Source organism: Diospyros lotus, chromosome 1 (genome assembly GCF_014633365.1).
Source record: "Diospyros lotus cultivar Yz01 chromosome 1, ASM1463336v1, whole genome shotgun sequence".
NCBI classification, from domain to species: Eukaryota; Viridiplantae; Streptophyta; class Magnoliopsida; order Ericales; family Ebenaceae; genus Diospyros; species Diospyros lotus.
In genome coordinates this window covers 6,233,577-6,252,120 of record NC_068338.1, presented here as the reverse complement: position 1 = coordinate 6,252,120, position 18,544 = coordinate 6,233,577, and the positions used below count along the sequence as shown (strand labels likewise).

Below are 18,544 nucleotides of genomic sequence, written 5' to 3'. Positions count from 1 at the left end.
TCCAGTTTATTTTGATGATGATGCTTCGACTTCACTCAACAACCTCTAAAATAACACTCTTTTTTATTTCATCAGACTTCCCCTTTTCTTTCTCCTCCTCAACATTACCATCTTCGTCCTCTATTCCCCACATCACCCTCTTCAACCTATGCATGTTATTCTCAAAACTGAGTTGTCCATTTTAAAGGCCTGGTGGCAGATTTTGCAATTGGAATTTGACTAGTCTTTAATTATGATTGCAAACCTGTGCCTCCTCCTCCTCCTTATGCTTCGGTGGCACATTTTTCCTGCTTCACTGATGCTTCAGATGCTTCCTGTTCTCCAGTTTCTTTTGATGATGATTCTTTGTCTTCACTAAACTACCTCTGAAATAACACCCTTTTTGATTAATCAGACTTCCCATTTTCTTTATCATCCTCAACGTTACCATATTCATCCTCTATTCCCCGCATCACCCTCTTCAACCTAAGCATGTTATTTTCAAAACTGAGTTGTCCATTTTTAAGCCCTGGTGGCAGATTTTGCCATTGGAATTTGACTAGTCTTTAATTATGATTGCAAGCCTGTGCCTCCTCCTCCTCCTTCTTCTTCGGTTGCACATTTTACTTGCTTCACTGGTGGTTCAGATGCTTCCTATTCTCCAATTTCTTTTGATGATGATTCTTCGTCTTCACTCGACAACCTCTGAAACAACAACCTTTTTGATTCATCAGACATCCCCTTTTCTTTCTCCTCCTCAACATTACCATTTTCGTCCTCTATTCTCCGCATCACCCTTTTCAACCTAAGCATGTTATTTTCAAAACTAAGTTGTCCATTTTAAAGGCCTGGTGGCAGATTTTGCCATTGGAATTTGACTAGTCTTTAATTATGATTGCAAGCCTGTGCCTCCTCCACCTTCTTTTTCTTCGGTTTCACTTTTTTCTTGTTTCACTGATGGTTCATATGCTTCCTGTTCTCCAGTTTCTTTTGATGATGATTCTTCATCTTCACTCAACAACCTCTGAAACAACACCCTTTTTGATTCATCAGACTTCCCCTTTTCTTTCTCCTCCTCAACATTACCATTTTCGTCCTCTATTCTCCGCATCACCCTTTTCAACCTATGCATGTTATTTTCAAAACATAGTTGTCCATTTTAAAGGCCTGGTGGAAGATTTTGCCATTGGAATTCTACTAGTCTTTAATTATGATTGCAAGCCTGTGCCTCCTCCTCCTCCTTATTCTTCGGTTGCACTTTTTTTTTGTTTCACTGATGGTTCAGATGCTTCCTGTTCTCCAGTTTCTTTTGAGGATGATTATTCGTCTTCACTAAACAACTTCTGAAACAACACCCTTTTTGAATCATCAGACTTCCCCTTTTCTTTCTCCTCCTCAACATTACCATCTTCGTCTTCTATTCCCCGCATCACCCTCTTCAACCTAAGCATGTTATTTTAAAAACTGAGTTGTCCATTTTAAAGGCCTGGTGGCAGATTTTGCCATTGGAATTTGACTAGTCTTTAATTTTTATTGCAAGCCTGTGCCTCCTCCTCCTCCTTCTTCTTCGGATTCACTTTTTTCTTGTTTCACTGATGGTTCAGATGCTTCCTCTTCTCCAGTTTCTTTTGATGATGATTCTTCGTCTTCACTCAACAACCTCTAAAACAACACCTTTTTGATTTCATCAGACTTCCCCTTTTCTTTCTCCTCCTCAACATTACCATCTTCGTCCTCTATTCCCCACATCACCCTCTTCAACCTATGCATGTTATTTTCAAAACTGAGTTGTCCATTTTAAAGGCCTGGTGGCAGATTTTGCCATTGGAATTTGACTAGTCTTTAATTATGATTGCAAGCTTGTGCCTCCTCCTCCTTCTTATGCTTCGGTGGGACATTTTTCCTGCTTCACTGATGGTTCAAATGCTTCCTGTTCTCCAGTTTCTTTTGATGATGATTCTTCGTCTTCACTAAACTACCTCTGAAATAACACCCTTTTTGATTAATCAGACTTCCCCTTTTCTTTCTCCTCCTCAACCCTCCCTTCTTCGTCCTCTATTCCCCGCATCACCCTCTTCAACCTAAGCATGTTATTTTCAAAACAGAGTTGTCCATTTTAAAGGCCTGGTGGCATATTTTGCCATTGGAATTTGACTAGTCTTTAATTATGATTGCAAGCCTGTGCCTCCTCCTCCTCTTTATGCTTCGGTGGCACATTTTTCTTGCTTCACTGATGGTTCAGATGATTCCTGTTCTCCAGTTTCTTTTGATGATGATTCTTCGTCTTCACTCAACAACCTCTGAAACAACACCCTTTTTGATTCATCAGACTTCCCCTTTTCTTTCTCCTCCTCAACATTACCATTTTCGTCCTCTATTCTTCGCATCACCCTTTTCAACCTAAGCATGTTATTGTCAAAACTTAGTTGTCCATTTTAAAGGCCTGGTGGCAGATTTTGCCATTGGAATTTGACTAGTCTTTAATTATGATTGCAAGCCTGTGCCTCCTCCTCCTCCTTCTTCTTCGGTTGCACATTTTTCTTGCTTCACTAATGGTTCAGATGCTTCCTATTCTCCAGTTTCTTTTGATGATGATTCTTCGTCTTCACTCAACAACCTCTGAAACAGCACCCTTTTTGATTCATCAGGCATCCCCTTTTCTTTCTCCTCCTCAACATTACCATCTTCGTTCTCTATTCCCCGCATCACCCTCTTCAACCTAAACATGTTATTTTCAAAACTGAGTTGTCATTTTTAAAGGCCTGGTGGCAGATTTCGCAATTGGAATTTGACTAGTCTTTAATTATGATTGCAAGCCTGTGCCTCCTCCTCCTCCTTATGCTTTGGTTGCACATTTTTCTTGCTTCACTGATGGTTCACATGCTTCCTATTCTCCAGTTTTTTTGATGATGATTCTTCGTCTTCACTCAACAACCTCTGAAACAGCACCCTTTTTGATTTGTCAGACATCCCCTTTTCTTTATCCTCCTCAACATTACCATCTTCGTTCTCTATTCCCCGCATCACCCTCTTCAACCTAAGCATGTTATTTTCAAAACAGAGTTGTCCATTTTAAAGGCCTGGTGGCAGATTTTGCCATTGGAATTTGACTAGTCCTTAATTATGATTGCAAGCCTGTGCCTCCTCCTCCTCCTTCTTCTTCGGTTGCACTTTTTTTTTGTTTCACTGATGGTTCAGATGCTTCCTCTTCTCCAGTTTTTTTGATGATGATTCTTCGTCTTCACTCAACAACCTCTAAAATAACACTCTTTTTTATTTCATCAGACTTCCCCTTTTCTTTCTCCTCCTCAACATTACCATCTTCGTCCTCTATTCCCCGCATCACCCTCTTCAACCTAAGCATGTTATTTTCAAAACAGAGTTGTCCATTTTAAAGGCCTGGTGGCAGATTTTGCCATTGGAATTTGACTCGTCTTTAATTATGATTGCAAGCCTATGCCTCCTCCTCCTCTTTATGCTTCGGTGGCACATTTTTCTTGCTTCACTAATGGTTCAGATGCTTCCTGTTCTCCAGTTTCTTTTGATGATGATTCTTCGTCTTCACTCAACAACCTCTGAAACAACACCCTTTTTGATTCATCAGACTTCCCCTTTTCTTTCTCCTCCTCAACATTACCATTTTCGTCATCTATTCTCCGCATCAACCTTTTCAACCTAAGCATGTTATTTTCAAAACTTAGTTGTCCATTTTAAAGGTGTGGTGGCAGATTTTGCCATTGGAATTTGACTAGTCTTTAATTATGATTGCAAGCCTGTGCCTCCTCCTCCTCCTTCTTCTTCGGTTGCACATTTTTCTTGCTTCACTGATGGTTCAGATGCTTCCTATTCTCCAGTTTCTTTTGATGACGATTCTTCGTCTTCACTCAACAACCTCTGAAACAACACCCTTTTTGATTCATCAGACATCCCCTTTTCTTTCTCCTCCTCAACATTACCATCTTCGTTCTCTATTCCTCGCATCACCCTCTTCAACCTAAGCATGTTATTTTCAAAACTGAGTTGTCCATTTTAAAGGCCTGGTGGCAGATTTCGCAATTGGAATTTGACTAGTCTTTAATTATGATTGCAAGCCTGTGCCTCCTCCTCCTCCTTCTTCTTCGGTTTCACTTTTTTCTTGCTTCACCGATGGTTCACATGCTTCCTGTTCTCCAGTTTCTTTTGATGATGATTCTTCGTCTTCACTCAACAACTTCTGAAACCACCTTTTTTGATTCATCAGACTTCCCCTTTTCTTTCTCCTACTCAACGTTACCATATTCCTCCTCTATTCCCCGCATCACCCTCTTCAACCTAAGCATGTTATTTTCAAAACTGAGTTGTCCATTTTAATGGCCTGGTGGCAGATTTTGCCATTGGAATTTGACTAGCTTTAATTATGATTGCAAGCCTGTGCCTCCTCCTCCTCCTTATGCTTTGGTTGCACATTTTTCTTGCTTCACTGATGGTTCACATGCTTCCTGTTCTTCAGTTTTTTTGATGATGATTCTTCGTCTTCACTCAACAACTTCTGAAACAACACCTTTTTTGATTCATCAGACTTCCCATTTTCTTTCTCCTCCTCAACGTTACCATATTCATCCTCTATTTCCCGCATCACCCTCTTCAACCTAAGCATGTTATTTTCAAAACTGAGTTGTCCATTTTAAAGCCCTGGTGGCAGATTTTGCCATTGGAATTTGACTAGTCTTTAATTATGATTGCAAGCCTGTGCCTCCTCCTCCTCCTTCTTCTTCGGTTGCACATTTTACTTGCTTCACTGGTGGTTCAGATACTTCCTATTCTCCAGTTTCTTTTGATGATGATTCTTCGTCTTCACTCAACATCCTCTGAAACAACAGCCTTTTTCATTCATCAGACATCCCCTTTTCTTTCTCCTCCTCAACCTTCCCTTCTTCGTCCTCTATTCTCTGCATCACCCTTTTCAACCTAAGCATGTTATTTTCAAAACTTAGTTGTCCATTTTAATGGCCTGGTGGCAGATTTTGCCATTTGAATTTGACTAGTATTTAATTATGATTGCAAGCCTGTGCCTCCTCCTCCTTCTTTTTCTTCGGTTTCACTTTTTTCTTGTTTCACTGATGGTTCATATGCTTCCTGTTCTCCAGTTTCTTTTGATGATGATTCTTCATCTTCACTCAACAACCTCTGAAACAACACCCTTTTTGATTTATCAGACTTCCCCTTTTCTTTCTCCTCCTCAACATTACCATTTTCGTCCTTTATTCTATGCATCACCCTTTTAAACCTAAGCATGTTATTTTCAAAACTTAGTTGTCCATTTTAAAGGCCTGGTGGAAGATTTTGCCATTGGAATTTGACTAGTCTTTAATTATGATTGCAAGCCTGTGCCTCCTCCTCCTCCTCCTTCTTCTTCGGTTGCACTTTTTTTTTGTTTCACTGACGGTTCAGATGCTTCCTGTTCTCCAGTTTCTTTTGATGATGATTCTTCGTTTTCACTCAACAACATCTGAAACAACACCTTTTTTGATTCATCAGACTTCCCCTTTTCTTTCTCCTCCTCAACATTACCATCTTCGTCCTCTATTCCCCGCATCACCCTCTTCAACCTAAGCATGTTATTTTCAAAACTGAGTTGTCCATTTTAAAGGCCTGGTGGCAGATTTTGCCATTGGAATTTGACTAGTCTTTAATTTTGATTGCAAACCTGTGCCTCCTCCTTCTTCTTCGATTTCACTTTTTTCTTGTTTCACTGATGGTTCAGATGCTTCCTGTTCTCCAGTTTCTTTTGATGATGATTCTTCGTCTTCACTCAACAACCTCTAAAACAACACCCTTTTTGATTTCATCAGACTTCCCATTTTCTTTCTCCGCCTCAACATTACCATATTCGTCCTCTATTCCCCACATCACCCTCTTCAACCTATGCATGTTATTTTCAAAACTGAGTTGTCCATTTTAAAGGCCTGGTGGCAGATTTTGCCATTAGAATTTGACTAGTCTTTAATTATGATTGCAAGCCTGTGCCTCCTCCTCCTCCTTATGCTTCGGTTTCACTTTTTTCTTGTTTCACTGATGGTTCAGATGCTTCCTGTTCTCCAGTTTCTTTTGATGATGATTCTTCGTCTTCACTCAACAACCTCTAAAACAACACCCTTTTTGATTTCATCAGACTTCCCCTTTTCTTTCTCCTCCTCAACATTACCATCTTCGTTCTCTATTCCCCGCATCACCCTCTTCAACCTATGCATGTTATTTTCAAAACTGAGTTGTCCATTTTAAAGGCCTGGTGGCAGATTTCGCCATTGGAATTTGACTAGTCTTTAATTATGATTGCAAGCCTGTGCCTCCTCCTCCTCCTTCTTCTTCGGTTTCACTTTTTTCTTGTTTCACTGATGGTTCAGATGCTTCCAGTTCTCCAATTTCTTTTGATGATGATTCTTTGTCTTCACTCAACAACCTCTAAAACAACACCCTTTTTGATTTCATCAGACTTCCCCTTTTCTTTCTCCTCCTAAACATTACCATCTTCGTTCTGTATTCCCCGCATCACCCTCTTCAACCTATGCATGTTATTTTCAAAACTGAGTTGTCCATTTTAAAGGCCTGGTGGCAGATTTCGCCATTGGAATTTGACTAGTCTTTAATTATGATTGCAAGCCTGTGCCTCCTCCTCCTCCTTATGATTCGGTGGCACATTTTTCCTGCTTCACTGATGGTTCAGATGCTTCATGTTCTCCAGTTTCTTTTGATGATGATTCTTCGTCTTCACTCAACAACCTCTAAAACAACACCATTTTTGATTTCATCAGACTTCCCCTTTTCTTTCTCCTCCTCAACATTACCATCTTCGTCCTCTATTCCCCACATCACCCTCTTCAACCTATGCATGTTATTTTCAAAAATGAGTTGTCCATTTTAAAGGCCTGGTGGCAGATTTTTCCATTGGAATTTGACTAGTCTTTAATTATGATTGCAAGCCTGTGCCTCCTCCTCCTCCTTATGCTTCGGTGGCACATTTTTCCTGCTTCACTGATGGTTCAGATGCTTCCTGTTCTCCAGTTTCTTTTGATGATGATTCTTCGTCTTCACTAAACTAACTCTGAAATAACACCCTTTTTGATTAATCAGACTTCCCCTTTTCTTTCTCCTCCTCAACCTTCCCTTCTTCGTCCTCTATTCCCCGCATCACCCTCTTCAACCTAAGCATGTTATTTTCAAAACAGAGTTGTCCATTTTAAAGGCCTGGTGGCAGATTTTGCCATTGGAATTTGACTAGTCTTTAATTATGATTGCAAGCCTGTGCCTCCTCCTCCTCTTTATGCTTCGGTGGCACATTTTTCTTGCTTCACTGATGGTTCACATGCTTCCTGTTCTCCAGTTTCTTTTGATGATGATTCTTCGTCTTCACTCAACAACCTCTGAAACAACACCCTTTTTGATTCATCAGACTTCCCCTTTTCTTTCTCCTCCTCAACATTACCATTTTCGTCCTCTATTCTCCGCATCAACCTGTTCAACCTAAGCATGTTATTTTCAAAACTTAGTTGTCCATTTTAAAGGCTTGGTGGCAGATTTTGCCATTGGAATTTGACTAGTCTTTAATTATGATTGCAAGCCTGTGCCTCCTCCTCCTCCTTCTTCTTCGGTTGCACATTTTTCTTGCTTCACTGATGGTTCAGATGCTTCCTATTCTCCAGTTTCTTTTGATGATGATTCTTCGTTTTCACTCAACAACCTCTGAAACAGCACCTTTTTTGATTCATCAGACTTCCCCTTTTTTTTCTCCTCCTTAACATTACCATCTTCGTCCTCTATTCCCCGCATCACCCTCTTCAACCTAAGCATGTTATTTTCAAAACTGAGTTGTCCATTTGAAAGGCCTGGTGGCAGATTTTGCCATTGGAATTTGACTAGTCTTTAATTATGATTGCAAGCATGTGTCTCCTCCTCCTCCTTATGCTTCGGTTTCACTTTTTTCTTGTTTCACTGATGGTTCAGATGCTTCCTGTTCTCCAGTTTCTTTTGATGATGATTCTTTGTCTTCACTCAACAACCTCTAAAACAACACCCTTTTTGATTTCATCAGACTTCCCCTTTTCTTTCTCCTCCTCAACATTACCATCTTCGTTCTCTATTCCCCGCATCACCCTCTTCAACTTATGCATGTTATTTTCAAAACTGAGTTGTCCATTTTAAAGGCCTGGTGGCAGATTTCGCCATTGGAATTTGACTAGTCTTTAATTATGATTGCAAGCCTGTGCCTCCTCCTCCTCCTTCTTCTTCGGTTTCACTTTTTTTCTTGTTTCACTGATGGTTCAGATGCTTCCTGTTCTCCAGTTTCTTTTGATGATGATTCTTTGTCTTCACTCAACAACCTCTAAAACAACACCCTTTTTGATTTCATCAGACTTCCCTTTTCTTTCTCCTCCTAAACATTACCATCTTCGTTCTCTATTCCCCGCATCACCCTCTTCAACCTATGCATGTTATTTTCAAAACTGAGTTGTCCATTTTAAAGGCCTGGTGGCAGATTTCGCCATTAGAATTTGACTAGTCTTTAATTATGATTCCAAGCCTGTGCCTCCTCCTCCTCCTTATGCTTCGGTGGCACATTTTTCCTGCTTCACTGATGGTTCAGATGCTTCCTGTTCTCCAGTTTCTTTTGATGATGATTCTTCGTCTTCACTAAACTACCTCTGAAATAATACCCTTTTTGATTAATCAGACTTCCCCTTTTCATTCACCTCCTCAACGTTCCTTTCTTCGTCCTCTATTCCCCGCATCACCCTTTTCAACCTAAGCATGTTATTTTCAAAACTTAGTTGTCCATTTTAAAGGTCTAGTGGCAGATTTTGTCATTGGAATTTGACTAGTCTTTAATTATGATTGCAAGCCTGTGCCTCCTCCTCCTCCTTCTTCTTCGGTTGCACTTTTTTTTTGTTTCACTGATGGTTCAGATGCTTCCTGTTCTCCAGTTTTTTTGATGATGATTCTTCGTCTTCACTCAACAACCTCTAAAACAACACCCTTTTTGATTTCATCAGACTTCCCCTTTTCTTTCTCCTCCTCAACATTACCATCTTCGTCCTCTATTCCCCACATCACCCTCTACAACCTATGCATGTTATTTTCAAAAATGAGTTGTCTATTTTAAAGGCCTGGTGGCAGATTTTGCCATTGGAATTTGACTAGTCTTTAATTATGATTTTAAGCCTGTGCCTCCACCTCCTCATTCTTCTTCGGTTGCACATTTTTCTTGCTTCACTGATGGTTCAGATGCTTCCTATTCTCCAATTTCTTTTGATGATGATTCTTCGTCTTCACTCAACAACCTCTGAAACAGCACCTTTTTTGATTCATCAGCCATCCCTTTTCGTTCTCCTCCTCAACATTACCATCTTCGTTCTCTATTCCCCGCATCACCCTCTTCAACCTAAGCATGTTATTTTCAAAACTGAGTTGTCATTTTTAAAGGCCTGGTGGCAGATTTCGCAATTGGAATTTGACTAGTCTTTTATTATGATTGCAAGCCTGTGCCTCCTCCTCCTCCTTATGCTTTGGTTGCACATTTTTCTTGCTTCACGGATGGTTCACATGCTTCCTATTCTCCAGTTTCTTTTGATGATGATTCTTCGTCTTCACTCAACAACCTCTGAAACAGCACCCTTTTTGATTCATCAGACATCCCCTTTTCTTTCTCCTCCTCAACATTACCATCTTCGTTCTCTATTCCCCGCATCACCCTCTTCAACCTAAGCATGTTATTTTCAAAACAGAGTTGTCCATTTTAAAGGCCTGGTGGCAGATTTTACCATTGGAATTTGACTAGTATTTAATTATGATTGAAAGCCTGTGCCTCCTCCTCCTCCTTCTTCTTCGGTTTCACTTTTTTCTTGTTTCACTGATGGTTCAGATGCTTTCTGTTGTCCAGTTTCTTTTGATGATGATTGTTGGTCTTCACTCAACAACCTCTAAAACAACACCCTTTTTGATTTCATCAGACTTCCCCTTTTCTTTCTCCTCCTCAACATTACCATCTTCGTCCTCTATTCCCCACATCACCCTCTTCAACCTATGCATGTTATTTTCAAAACTGAGTTGTCCATTTTAAAGACCTGGTGGCAGATTTCGCCATTGGAATTTGACTAGTCTTTAATTATGATTGCAAGCCTGTGCCTCCTCCTCCTCCTTATGCTTCGGTGGCACATTTTTCCTGCTTCACTAATGGTTCAGATGCTTCCTTTTCTCCAGTTTCTTTTGATGATGATTCTTCGTCTTCACTCAACAACCTCTAAAACAACACCCTTTTTGATTTCATCAGACTTCCTCTTTTCTTTCTCCTCCTCAACATTACCATCTTCGTCCTCTATTCCCCACATCACCCTCTTCAACCTATGCATGTTATTTTCAAAACTGAGTTGTCCATTTTAAAGACCTGGTGGAAGATTTTGCCATTGGAATTTGACTAGTCTTTAATTATGATTGCAAGCCTGTGCCTCCTCCTTCTTCTTCGGTTGCACTTTTTTTTTGTTTCACTGATAGTTCAGATGCTTCCTGTTCTCCAGTTTCTTTTGATGTTGATTATTCGTCTTCACTCAACAACTTCTGAAACAACACCCTTTTTGATTCATCAGACTTCCCCTTTTCTTTCTCCTCCTCAACATTACCATCTTCGTCCTCTATTCCCCGCATCACCCTCTTCAACCTAAGCATGTTATTTTCAAAACTGAGTTGTCCATTTTAAAGGTCTGGTGGCAGATTTTGCCATTGGAATTTGACTAGTCTTTAATTATGATTGCAAGCCTGTACCTCCTCCTCCTCCTTATGCTTCGGTGGCACATTTTTCCTGCTTCACTGATGGTTCAGATGCTTTCTGTTCTCCAGTTTCTTTTGATGATGATTCTTCGTCTTCACTAAACTACCTCTGAAATAACACCCTTTTTGATTAATCAGACTTCACCTTTTCTTTCTCCTCCTCAACCTTCCCTTCTTCGTCCTCTATTCCCCGCATCACCCTTTTCAACCTAAGCATGTTATTTTCAAAACTGAGTTGTCCATTTTAAAGGCCTGGTGGAAGATTTTGCCATTGGAATTTGACTAGTCTTTAATTATGATTGCAAGCCTGTGCCTCCTCCTCCTCCTTCTTCTTCGGTTGCACTTTTTTCTTGTTTCACTGATAGTTCAGATGCTTCCTATTCTCCAGTTTCTTTTGATGATGATTCTTCGTCTTCACTCAACAACCTCTGAAACAACACCCTTTTCGATTCATCAGACTTCCCCTTTTCTTTCTCCTCCTCAACATTACCATCTTCGTCCTCTATTCCCCGCATCACCCTCTTCAACCTAAGCATGTTATTTTCAAAACTTAGTTGTCCCTTTTAAAGGCCTGGTGGCAGATTTTGCCGTTGGAATTTGACTAGTCTTTAATTATGATTGCAAGCCTCTACCTCCTCCTCCTCCTTATTCTTCGGTTGCACATTTTTCTTGTTTCACTGATGGTTCAGATGCTTCTTGTTCTCTAGTTTTTTTTTATGATGATTCTTCGTCGTCACTCAACAACCTCTGAGACAACACCATTTTTTATTCATCAGACTTCCCTTTTCTTTCTCCTCCTCAACATTACCATCTTCATCCTCTATTCCCCGAATTACCCTCTTCAACCCAAATATGCTATTTTAACCACTCAGTTGTCATTTTAAAGGCCTGGTGGCAGGTTTCGCTATTGGAATTTGACTAATCCTTAATTCCAAATGCAAGCCTGTGCCTCATCCTTCTCCTTCTTTGGTAGCACATTTTTCTTGCTTCTCTGATTATTCTGATGCTTCATCTTTTCCAGTTTCTTTTGATGATGATTCTTTGTCTTCACAAAACAACGTTTTAAGCAACACCCTTTTTGATTCATCAGACTTTCCCTTTTCTTTCTCCTCCTCAACATTACCATCTCCGTCCTCTATTCCCCGCGTCACCCTCTTCAACCCAAACATGCTATTTTCACCACTGCGTTGTTGTTTTAAATGCTTGGTGGCAGATTTCGCCTTTGGAATTTGACTAGTATTTAATTCTTATTGCAAGCTCGTTCCTCCTCCTCCTCCTTCTTCTTCGGTTGCACTTTTTTCTTGTTTCGCTGATAGTTCAGATGATTCCTGTTCTCCAGTTTCTTTTGATGATTATTGATAGAGCACATATTTTCATATTATTTAGCCCTCATATTTAGTCTTTTTGCACATTAGTTGTGTCATTTTATTCATCTTGATTTTATTTCATTTTATTTTATAGGAATTGGGCTTCACACTATTTTACTTTATTTTTCCAGGTTTAGGGCTATGGGAGCATGAGATGGGGCATGAGACGTCTTGATGGCAATGAGATATCTTGGAAATTGGAGATAGAGAAGTAAGGGCAATTTTAGCAGATTTAACCTCCTACACTTCCATCAGTATTTTGGCCAAGATAAAATTCCAGAATGAAGATGATGTCTTTAGAGATACTGTAGAGGACTTCTTGGGATTTCTGGAATGGTATGGTTTGTTCAAATCCGAGTTCGTTTGGGCCTTCAAACAGCACTTCAAAATCGGGACTAGAAAGTTGGGTCAAATTAGGAAAGCTGCACAGATGCTGATTCTTTAAAAGGCCATATCTTGGGCGTCCAATATCCAAATCAAGTGATTCAAAAACCCAAATTCATCTAATCTTCCTGATCTACAATTATTATGAAGAGGCCGAAGCCCAGAACGCACGTTAACCTATCCTAAATTGGCTGTGAAGTTGCAATAACCTAGGGTTTCCTCCTTAAGCTCTACTTAAGCACCTTAAGAGGCCATTAAAAAAGGGTATTCTTCTGAAGGGCGTGAACAGTAGCCAACTTTCCTTCTCTCCATTGTTCTTGTCAAGATGGAAGGCTAAGGATTCTGTAATCAGTTGAAATACCATCCTTGTTCCCGGTTTGAGTCTTTGGTTTTAATGGAAATCTATTTTTTAGTTTTAACTTTATTGTTCTCTTGTTTCTATTCTCTCTTAAATCTATGTATGTGTTGATACCGGTTGGATGAATGCATGCATTGTCTTTGTTTGAGAATCCAAGGTTTTTGTGCTCGGATGAGGCTTTAACTGGAAGCAAGAACAACCTGTTTGGATGGTATTTCAATCAGTCTCGAATTTGTGCAATAAGGGGAATCAAAACTGATAGATTGATCTAAGAGGTTTCTGAAATCTGTTTATTGGTTTTCTTTCCAATCTTTGGCGGTTGTTAAAGGATTTTTCTAATTTTCGATTTGAGGATTAAAACTAAACAAATTGTTTATTCAGAAGGCGATGAAAACTGGGATAGAAGGTTGGTTTGCAACTGATTGCATCTCGATTTACTGTATTCTTGCTTATTTTGTTTTCTATTTTTCATCAAAAACTTCCCCCCCCCCCCCCCCGTTTAGCCTTGTTTTGACAGATCCGTTTGAGGTTCGTTGGGAGACGACTTTGGGTTGCACACCTATTGCAAATCCGAATCATCATTCATCTAATCTATCGGTGTTCGATAGCCCCGATCAATTATTCTTCGTCTTCACTCAACAACCTCTGAAACAACACCCTTTTTGATTCATCAGACTTTCCCTTTTCTTTCTCCTCCTCAACATTACCATCTTCGTCCTCTATTCCCCGCATCACCCTCTCCAACCTAAGCATGTTATTTTCAGAACTGAGTTGTCCATTTTAAAAGCATGGTGGAAGATTTCGGCATTGGAATTTGACTAGACTTTAATTATGATTGCAAGCTTGTGCCTCCTCCTCCTCCTTATGCTTCGGTTGCACATTTTTCTTGCTTCACTGATGGTTCAGATGCTTCCTGTTCTCCAGTTTCTTTTGATGATAATTCTTCGTCTTCACTCAACAACTTCTGAAACAGCACCCTTTTTGATTCATCAGACTTCCCCTTTTCTTTCTCCTCCTCAACATTACCATCTTCGTCCTCTATTCCCCGCATCACCCTCTTCAACCTATGCATGTTATTTTCAAAACTGAGTTGTCCATTTTAAAGGCCTGGTGGCAGATTTTGCCATTGAAATTTGACTAGTCTTTAATTATGATTGCAAGCCTGTGCCTCCTCCTCCTCCTTATGCTTCGATTGCACATTTTACGTGCTTCACTGATGGTTCAGATGCTTCCTGTTCTCCAATTTCTTTTGATGATGATTCTTCGTCTTCACTCAACAACCTCTAAAATAACACCCTTTTTGATTTCATCAGACTTCCCCTTTTCTTTCTCCTCCTCAACATTACCATCTTCGTTCGTTGTTCCCTGCATCACCCTTTTCAACCCAAGCATGCTATTTTCACCACTCAGTTATCGTTTTAAAGGCCTGGTGGAAGATTTCGACATTGAAATTTTACAGGTCTTTAATTATGATTGCAAGCCTGTGCCTCCGCCTCCTCCTTCTTCTTCGATTACACATTTTTCTTGCTTCACTGATGGTTCAGATGCTTCGTGTTCTCCAATTTCTTTTGATGATTATTTTTCATCTTCACTCAACAACCTTTGAAATAACACGCTCTTTAATTCATCAGACTTCCCCTTTTTTTTCTCCACCTCAACATTACCATCTTCGTCCTCTCTTCCCCGCATCACCCTCTCCAACCCAAGCATGCTATTTTCATCGCTCAGTTGTGGTTTTAAACGCTTGGTGGCAGATTTCTCCATCAAAATTTGACTAGTCTTTAATTCTGATTGCAAGCCTATGCCTCCTCCTCCTCCTTCTTCTTCGATTGCACTTTTTTCTTATTTCACTGATGCTTCAAATACTTCCTGTTCTCCAGTTTCTTTTGATGATTATTCTTCGTCTTCACTCAACAACCTCTAAAACAACACCCTTTTTTATTCATCAGACTTCCCCTTTTCTTTCTCCTCCTCAACATTACCATCTTCGTCCTCTATTCCCCGCATCACCCTCTTCAACCTAAGCATGCTATTTTCAAAACTGAGTTGTCCATTTTAAAGGCCTGGTGGCAGATTTTGCCATTAGAATTTGACTAGTCTTTAATTATGATTGCAAGCCTGTGTCTCCTCCTCCTCCTTCTTCTTCGGTTGCACTTTTTTCTTGTTTCACTGATAGTTCAGATTCTTCCTGTTCTCTAGTTTCTTTTGATGATTATTCTTCATCTTCACTCAACAACCTCTGAAACAACACCCTTTTTGATTCATCAGACTTCCCCTTTTCTTTCTCCTCCTCAACATTACCATTTTCGTCCTCTATTCCCCGCATCACCCTCTTCAACCTAAGCATGTTATTTTCAAAACTGAGTTGTCCATTTTAAAGGCCTGGTGGCAGATTTTGACATTGGAAATTGACTAGTCTTTAATTATGATTGCAAGCCTATGCCTCCTCCTCCTCCTTCTTCTTCGGTTGCACTTTTTTCTTGCTTCACTGATGGTTCATAAGCTTCCTGTTCTCTAGTTTCTTTTCATGATTATTCTTCGTCTTCACTCAACAACCTCTGAAACAACACCCTTTTTGATTCATCAGATTTCCCCTTTTCTTTCTCCTCCTCAACATTACCATCTTCGTCCTCTATTCCCCGTATCACCCTTTTCAACCTAAGCATGTTATTTTCAAAACTGAGTTATCCATTTTAAAGGCCTGGTGGCACATTTTGCCATTGAAATTTGACTAGTCTTTAATTATGATTGCAAGCCTGTGCCTCCTCCTCCTCTTTCTTCTTCGGTTGCACTTTTTTCTTGCTTCACTGATGGTTCAGATGCTTCCTGTTCTCTAGTTTCTTTTGATGATTATTCTTCATCTTCACTCAACAACCTCTGAAACAACACCCTTTTTTATTCATCAGACTTCCCATGTTCTTTCTCCTCCTCAATATTACCATCTTCGTCCTCTATTCCCCGCATCACCTTCTTCAACCTAAGCATGTTATTTTCAAAACTAAGTTGTCCATTTTAAAGGCTTGGTGGCAGATTTTGCCATTGGAATTTGACTAGTCTTCAATTCTGATTGCAAGCCTATGCCTCCTCCTCCTCCTTCTTCTTCGGTTGTACTTTTTTCTTATTTCACTGATGGTTCAGATACTTCCTGTTCTCCAGTTTCTTTTGATGATTATTCTTCATCTTCACTTAACAACCTCTGAAACAACACCCTTTTTGATTCATCAGACTTCCCCTTTTCTTTCTCCTCCTCATCATTACCATCTTCGTCCTCTATTCCCCGCATCACCCTTTTCAACCTAAGCATGTTATTTTCAAAACTGAGTTGTCCATTTTAAAGACCTGGTGGCAGATTTTGCCATTGGAATTTGACTAGTCTTTAATTATGATTGCAAGCCTGTGCCTCCTCCTCCTCATTCTTCTTCGGTTGCACTTTTTTCTTATTTCACTGATAGTTCAGATTCTTCCTGTTCTCCAGTTTCTTTTGATGATTATTCTTCATCTTCACTCAACAACCTCTGAAACAACACCCTTTTTGATTCATCAGACTTCCCCTTTTCTTTCTCCTCCTCAACATTACCATCTTGGTCCTCTATTCCCCGCATTACCCTCTTCAACCTAAGCAAGTTACTTTCAAAACTGAGTTGTCCATTTTAAAGGCCTGGTGGTAAATTTTGCCATTGGAATTTGAGTAGTTGATAGAGCACATATTTTCATATTATTTAGCCCTCATATTTAGTCTTTTTGCACATTAGTTGTGTCATTTTATTCATCTTGACTTTATTTCATTTTATTTTATAGGAATTGGGCTTCACACTATTTTACTTTATTTTTCCAGGTTTAGGGCTATGGGAGCATGAGATGGGGCATGAGACGTCTTGATGGCAATGAGATATCTTGGAAACTGGAGATAGAGAAGTAAGGGCAATTTTAGCAGATTTAACCTCCTGCACTTCCTTTAGTATTTTTGCCAAGATAAAATTCCAGAATGAAGATGATGTCTTCAGAGATACTGTAGAGAACTTCTTGGGATTTCTAGAATGGTATGGTTTGTCCAAATCTGAGTTCGTTTGGGCCTTCAAACAACACTTCAAAGTCGGGGCTAGGAAGTTGGGTCAAATTAGGAAAGCTGCACAGATGCTGATTCTTTAAAAGGCCATATCTTGGGCGTCTGATATCCAAATCAAGTTATTAAAAAGCCCAAATTCATATAATCTTCCTGATCTACAATTATTATGAAGAGGCCGAAGCCCATAACGCACGCTAACCTATTCGAAATCGGCTGTGAAGTTGCAGTAACCTAGGGTTTCCTCCTTAAGCTCTACTTAAGCACCTTAAGAGGCCATTAAAAGAGAGTATGCTTTTGAAGGGTGTGAACAGTAGCCACCTTTCCTTCTCTCCATTGTTCTTGTCAAGATGGAAGGCTAAGGATTCTGTAATCAGTTGCAATACCATCCTTGTTCCCGATTTGAGTCTTTGGTTTTAATGGAAATCTATTTTTTAGTTTTAACTTTATTGTTCTCTTGTTTCTATTCTCTCTTAAATTTGTGTATGTGTTGATACCGGTTGGATGAATGCATACATTGTCTTTGTTTGAGAATCCAAAGTTTTTGTGCTCGGTTGAGGCTTTAACTAGAAGCAAGAACAACCTGTTTGGATGGTATTTCAATCAGTCTCGAATCTGTGCAAAAAGGGAATCAAAACTGATAGATTGAACCAAGAGGTTTCTGAAATCTTTTTATTGGTTTTCTTTCCAATCTTTGGCGGTTGTTAAAGGATTTTTCTGATTTTCGATTTGAGGATTAAAACTAAACAAATTGTTTATTGAGAAGGCGATGAAAACTGGGATAGAAGGTTGGTTTGCAACTGATTGCATCTTGATTCATTGTGTTCTTGCATATCTTGTTTTCTGTTTTTATCAAAAACTCCCCCCCCCCCCCCCGTTTAGCCTTGTTTTGACAGATCCGTTAGAGGTTTGTTGGGAGACGACTTTGGGTTGCACCCCTATTGCAAATCTGAATCATCATTCATCTAATCTATCGGTGTTCGACAGCCCCGATCAGATTTTGGCGCCGTTGCCACTGCGGAACCAATCTCGTTTCTGTCAAAAGAAGACTGATTCAAAAAAATATATATATATTCTTTGATAATCTAATAGCAGAAGTTGTGGTTGCTACTTGGTATATAGGTTGGAAACTAGCTGCTTGCGGGCTACCGGTCCAAAGCGAGTTAACCATACTCGGCACTGCTAGATACAACGCCACGTACCAAGTTTATGCCATAAATCAAGAAGTGAACATGCCTTCAGGTATAGCTGCTGACAGAAAACTCTTATTCTCTATTTTGTAGTGAGACCAGCAAGCTGCATCCAAGTGCAAGAGATAGCCAAATTCAGCAGTTTTGACAGCAAACTCAGCAAACTCTTATTCAGCAGTTTTGACAGCCTCCATGACAGATAGCAAAATTTAAGGATTGAGAACAAGATACCGGTTCTATCCTCCTCCTTTCTCATCCTTACTTGATGTTCTTTCATGTCTTTATGCCTCCCTTGATGTTTTCTTGCATTTAGAGTGGTCTTTGAGGCAAAACAGGAGCTGATTTGATAAAAAAAAAAAAAAAACGATTTTGACAGTTACTGTTCACTGCTTCCCACTTTCTCCGA

General features: G+C 39.8%; 1 protein-coding gene across 1 annotated transcript in view; it reads left to right on the top strand.

Annotated features, from left to right (window-relative positions):
• The window catches only part of LOC127790400 (uncharacterized), a 29,357-nt gene extending 11,016 nt beyond the window's left edge, over nt 1–18,341 (top strand). The window contains 2 exon segments of the mRNA XM_052319909.1: nt 18,071–18,190; nt 18,232–18,341. Of these exon segments, the coding sequence (XP_052175869.1) occupies nt 18,071–18,190; nt 18,232–18,341 (230 nt within the window).
• The last annotated feature ends 203 nt before the right edge of the window (nt 18,342–18,544 follow it).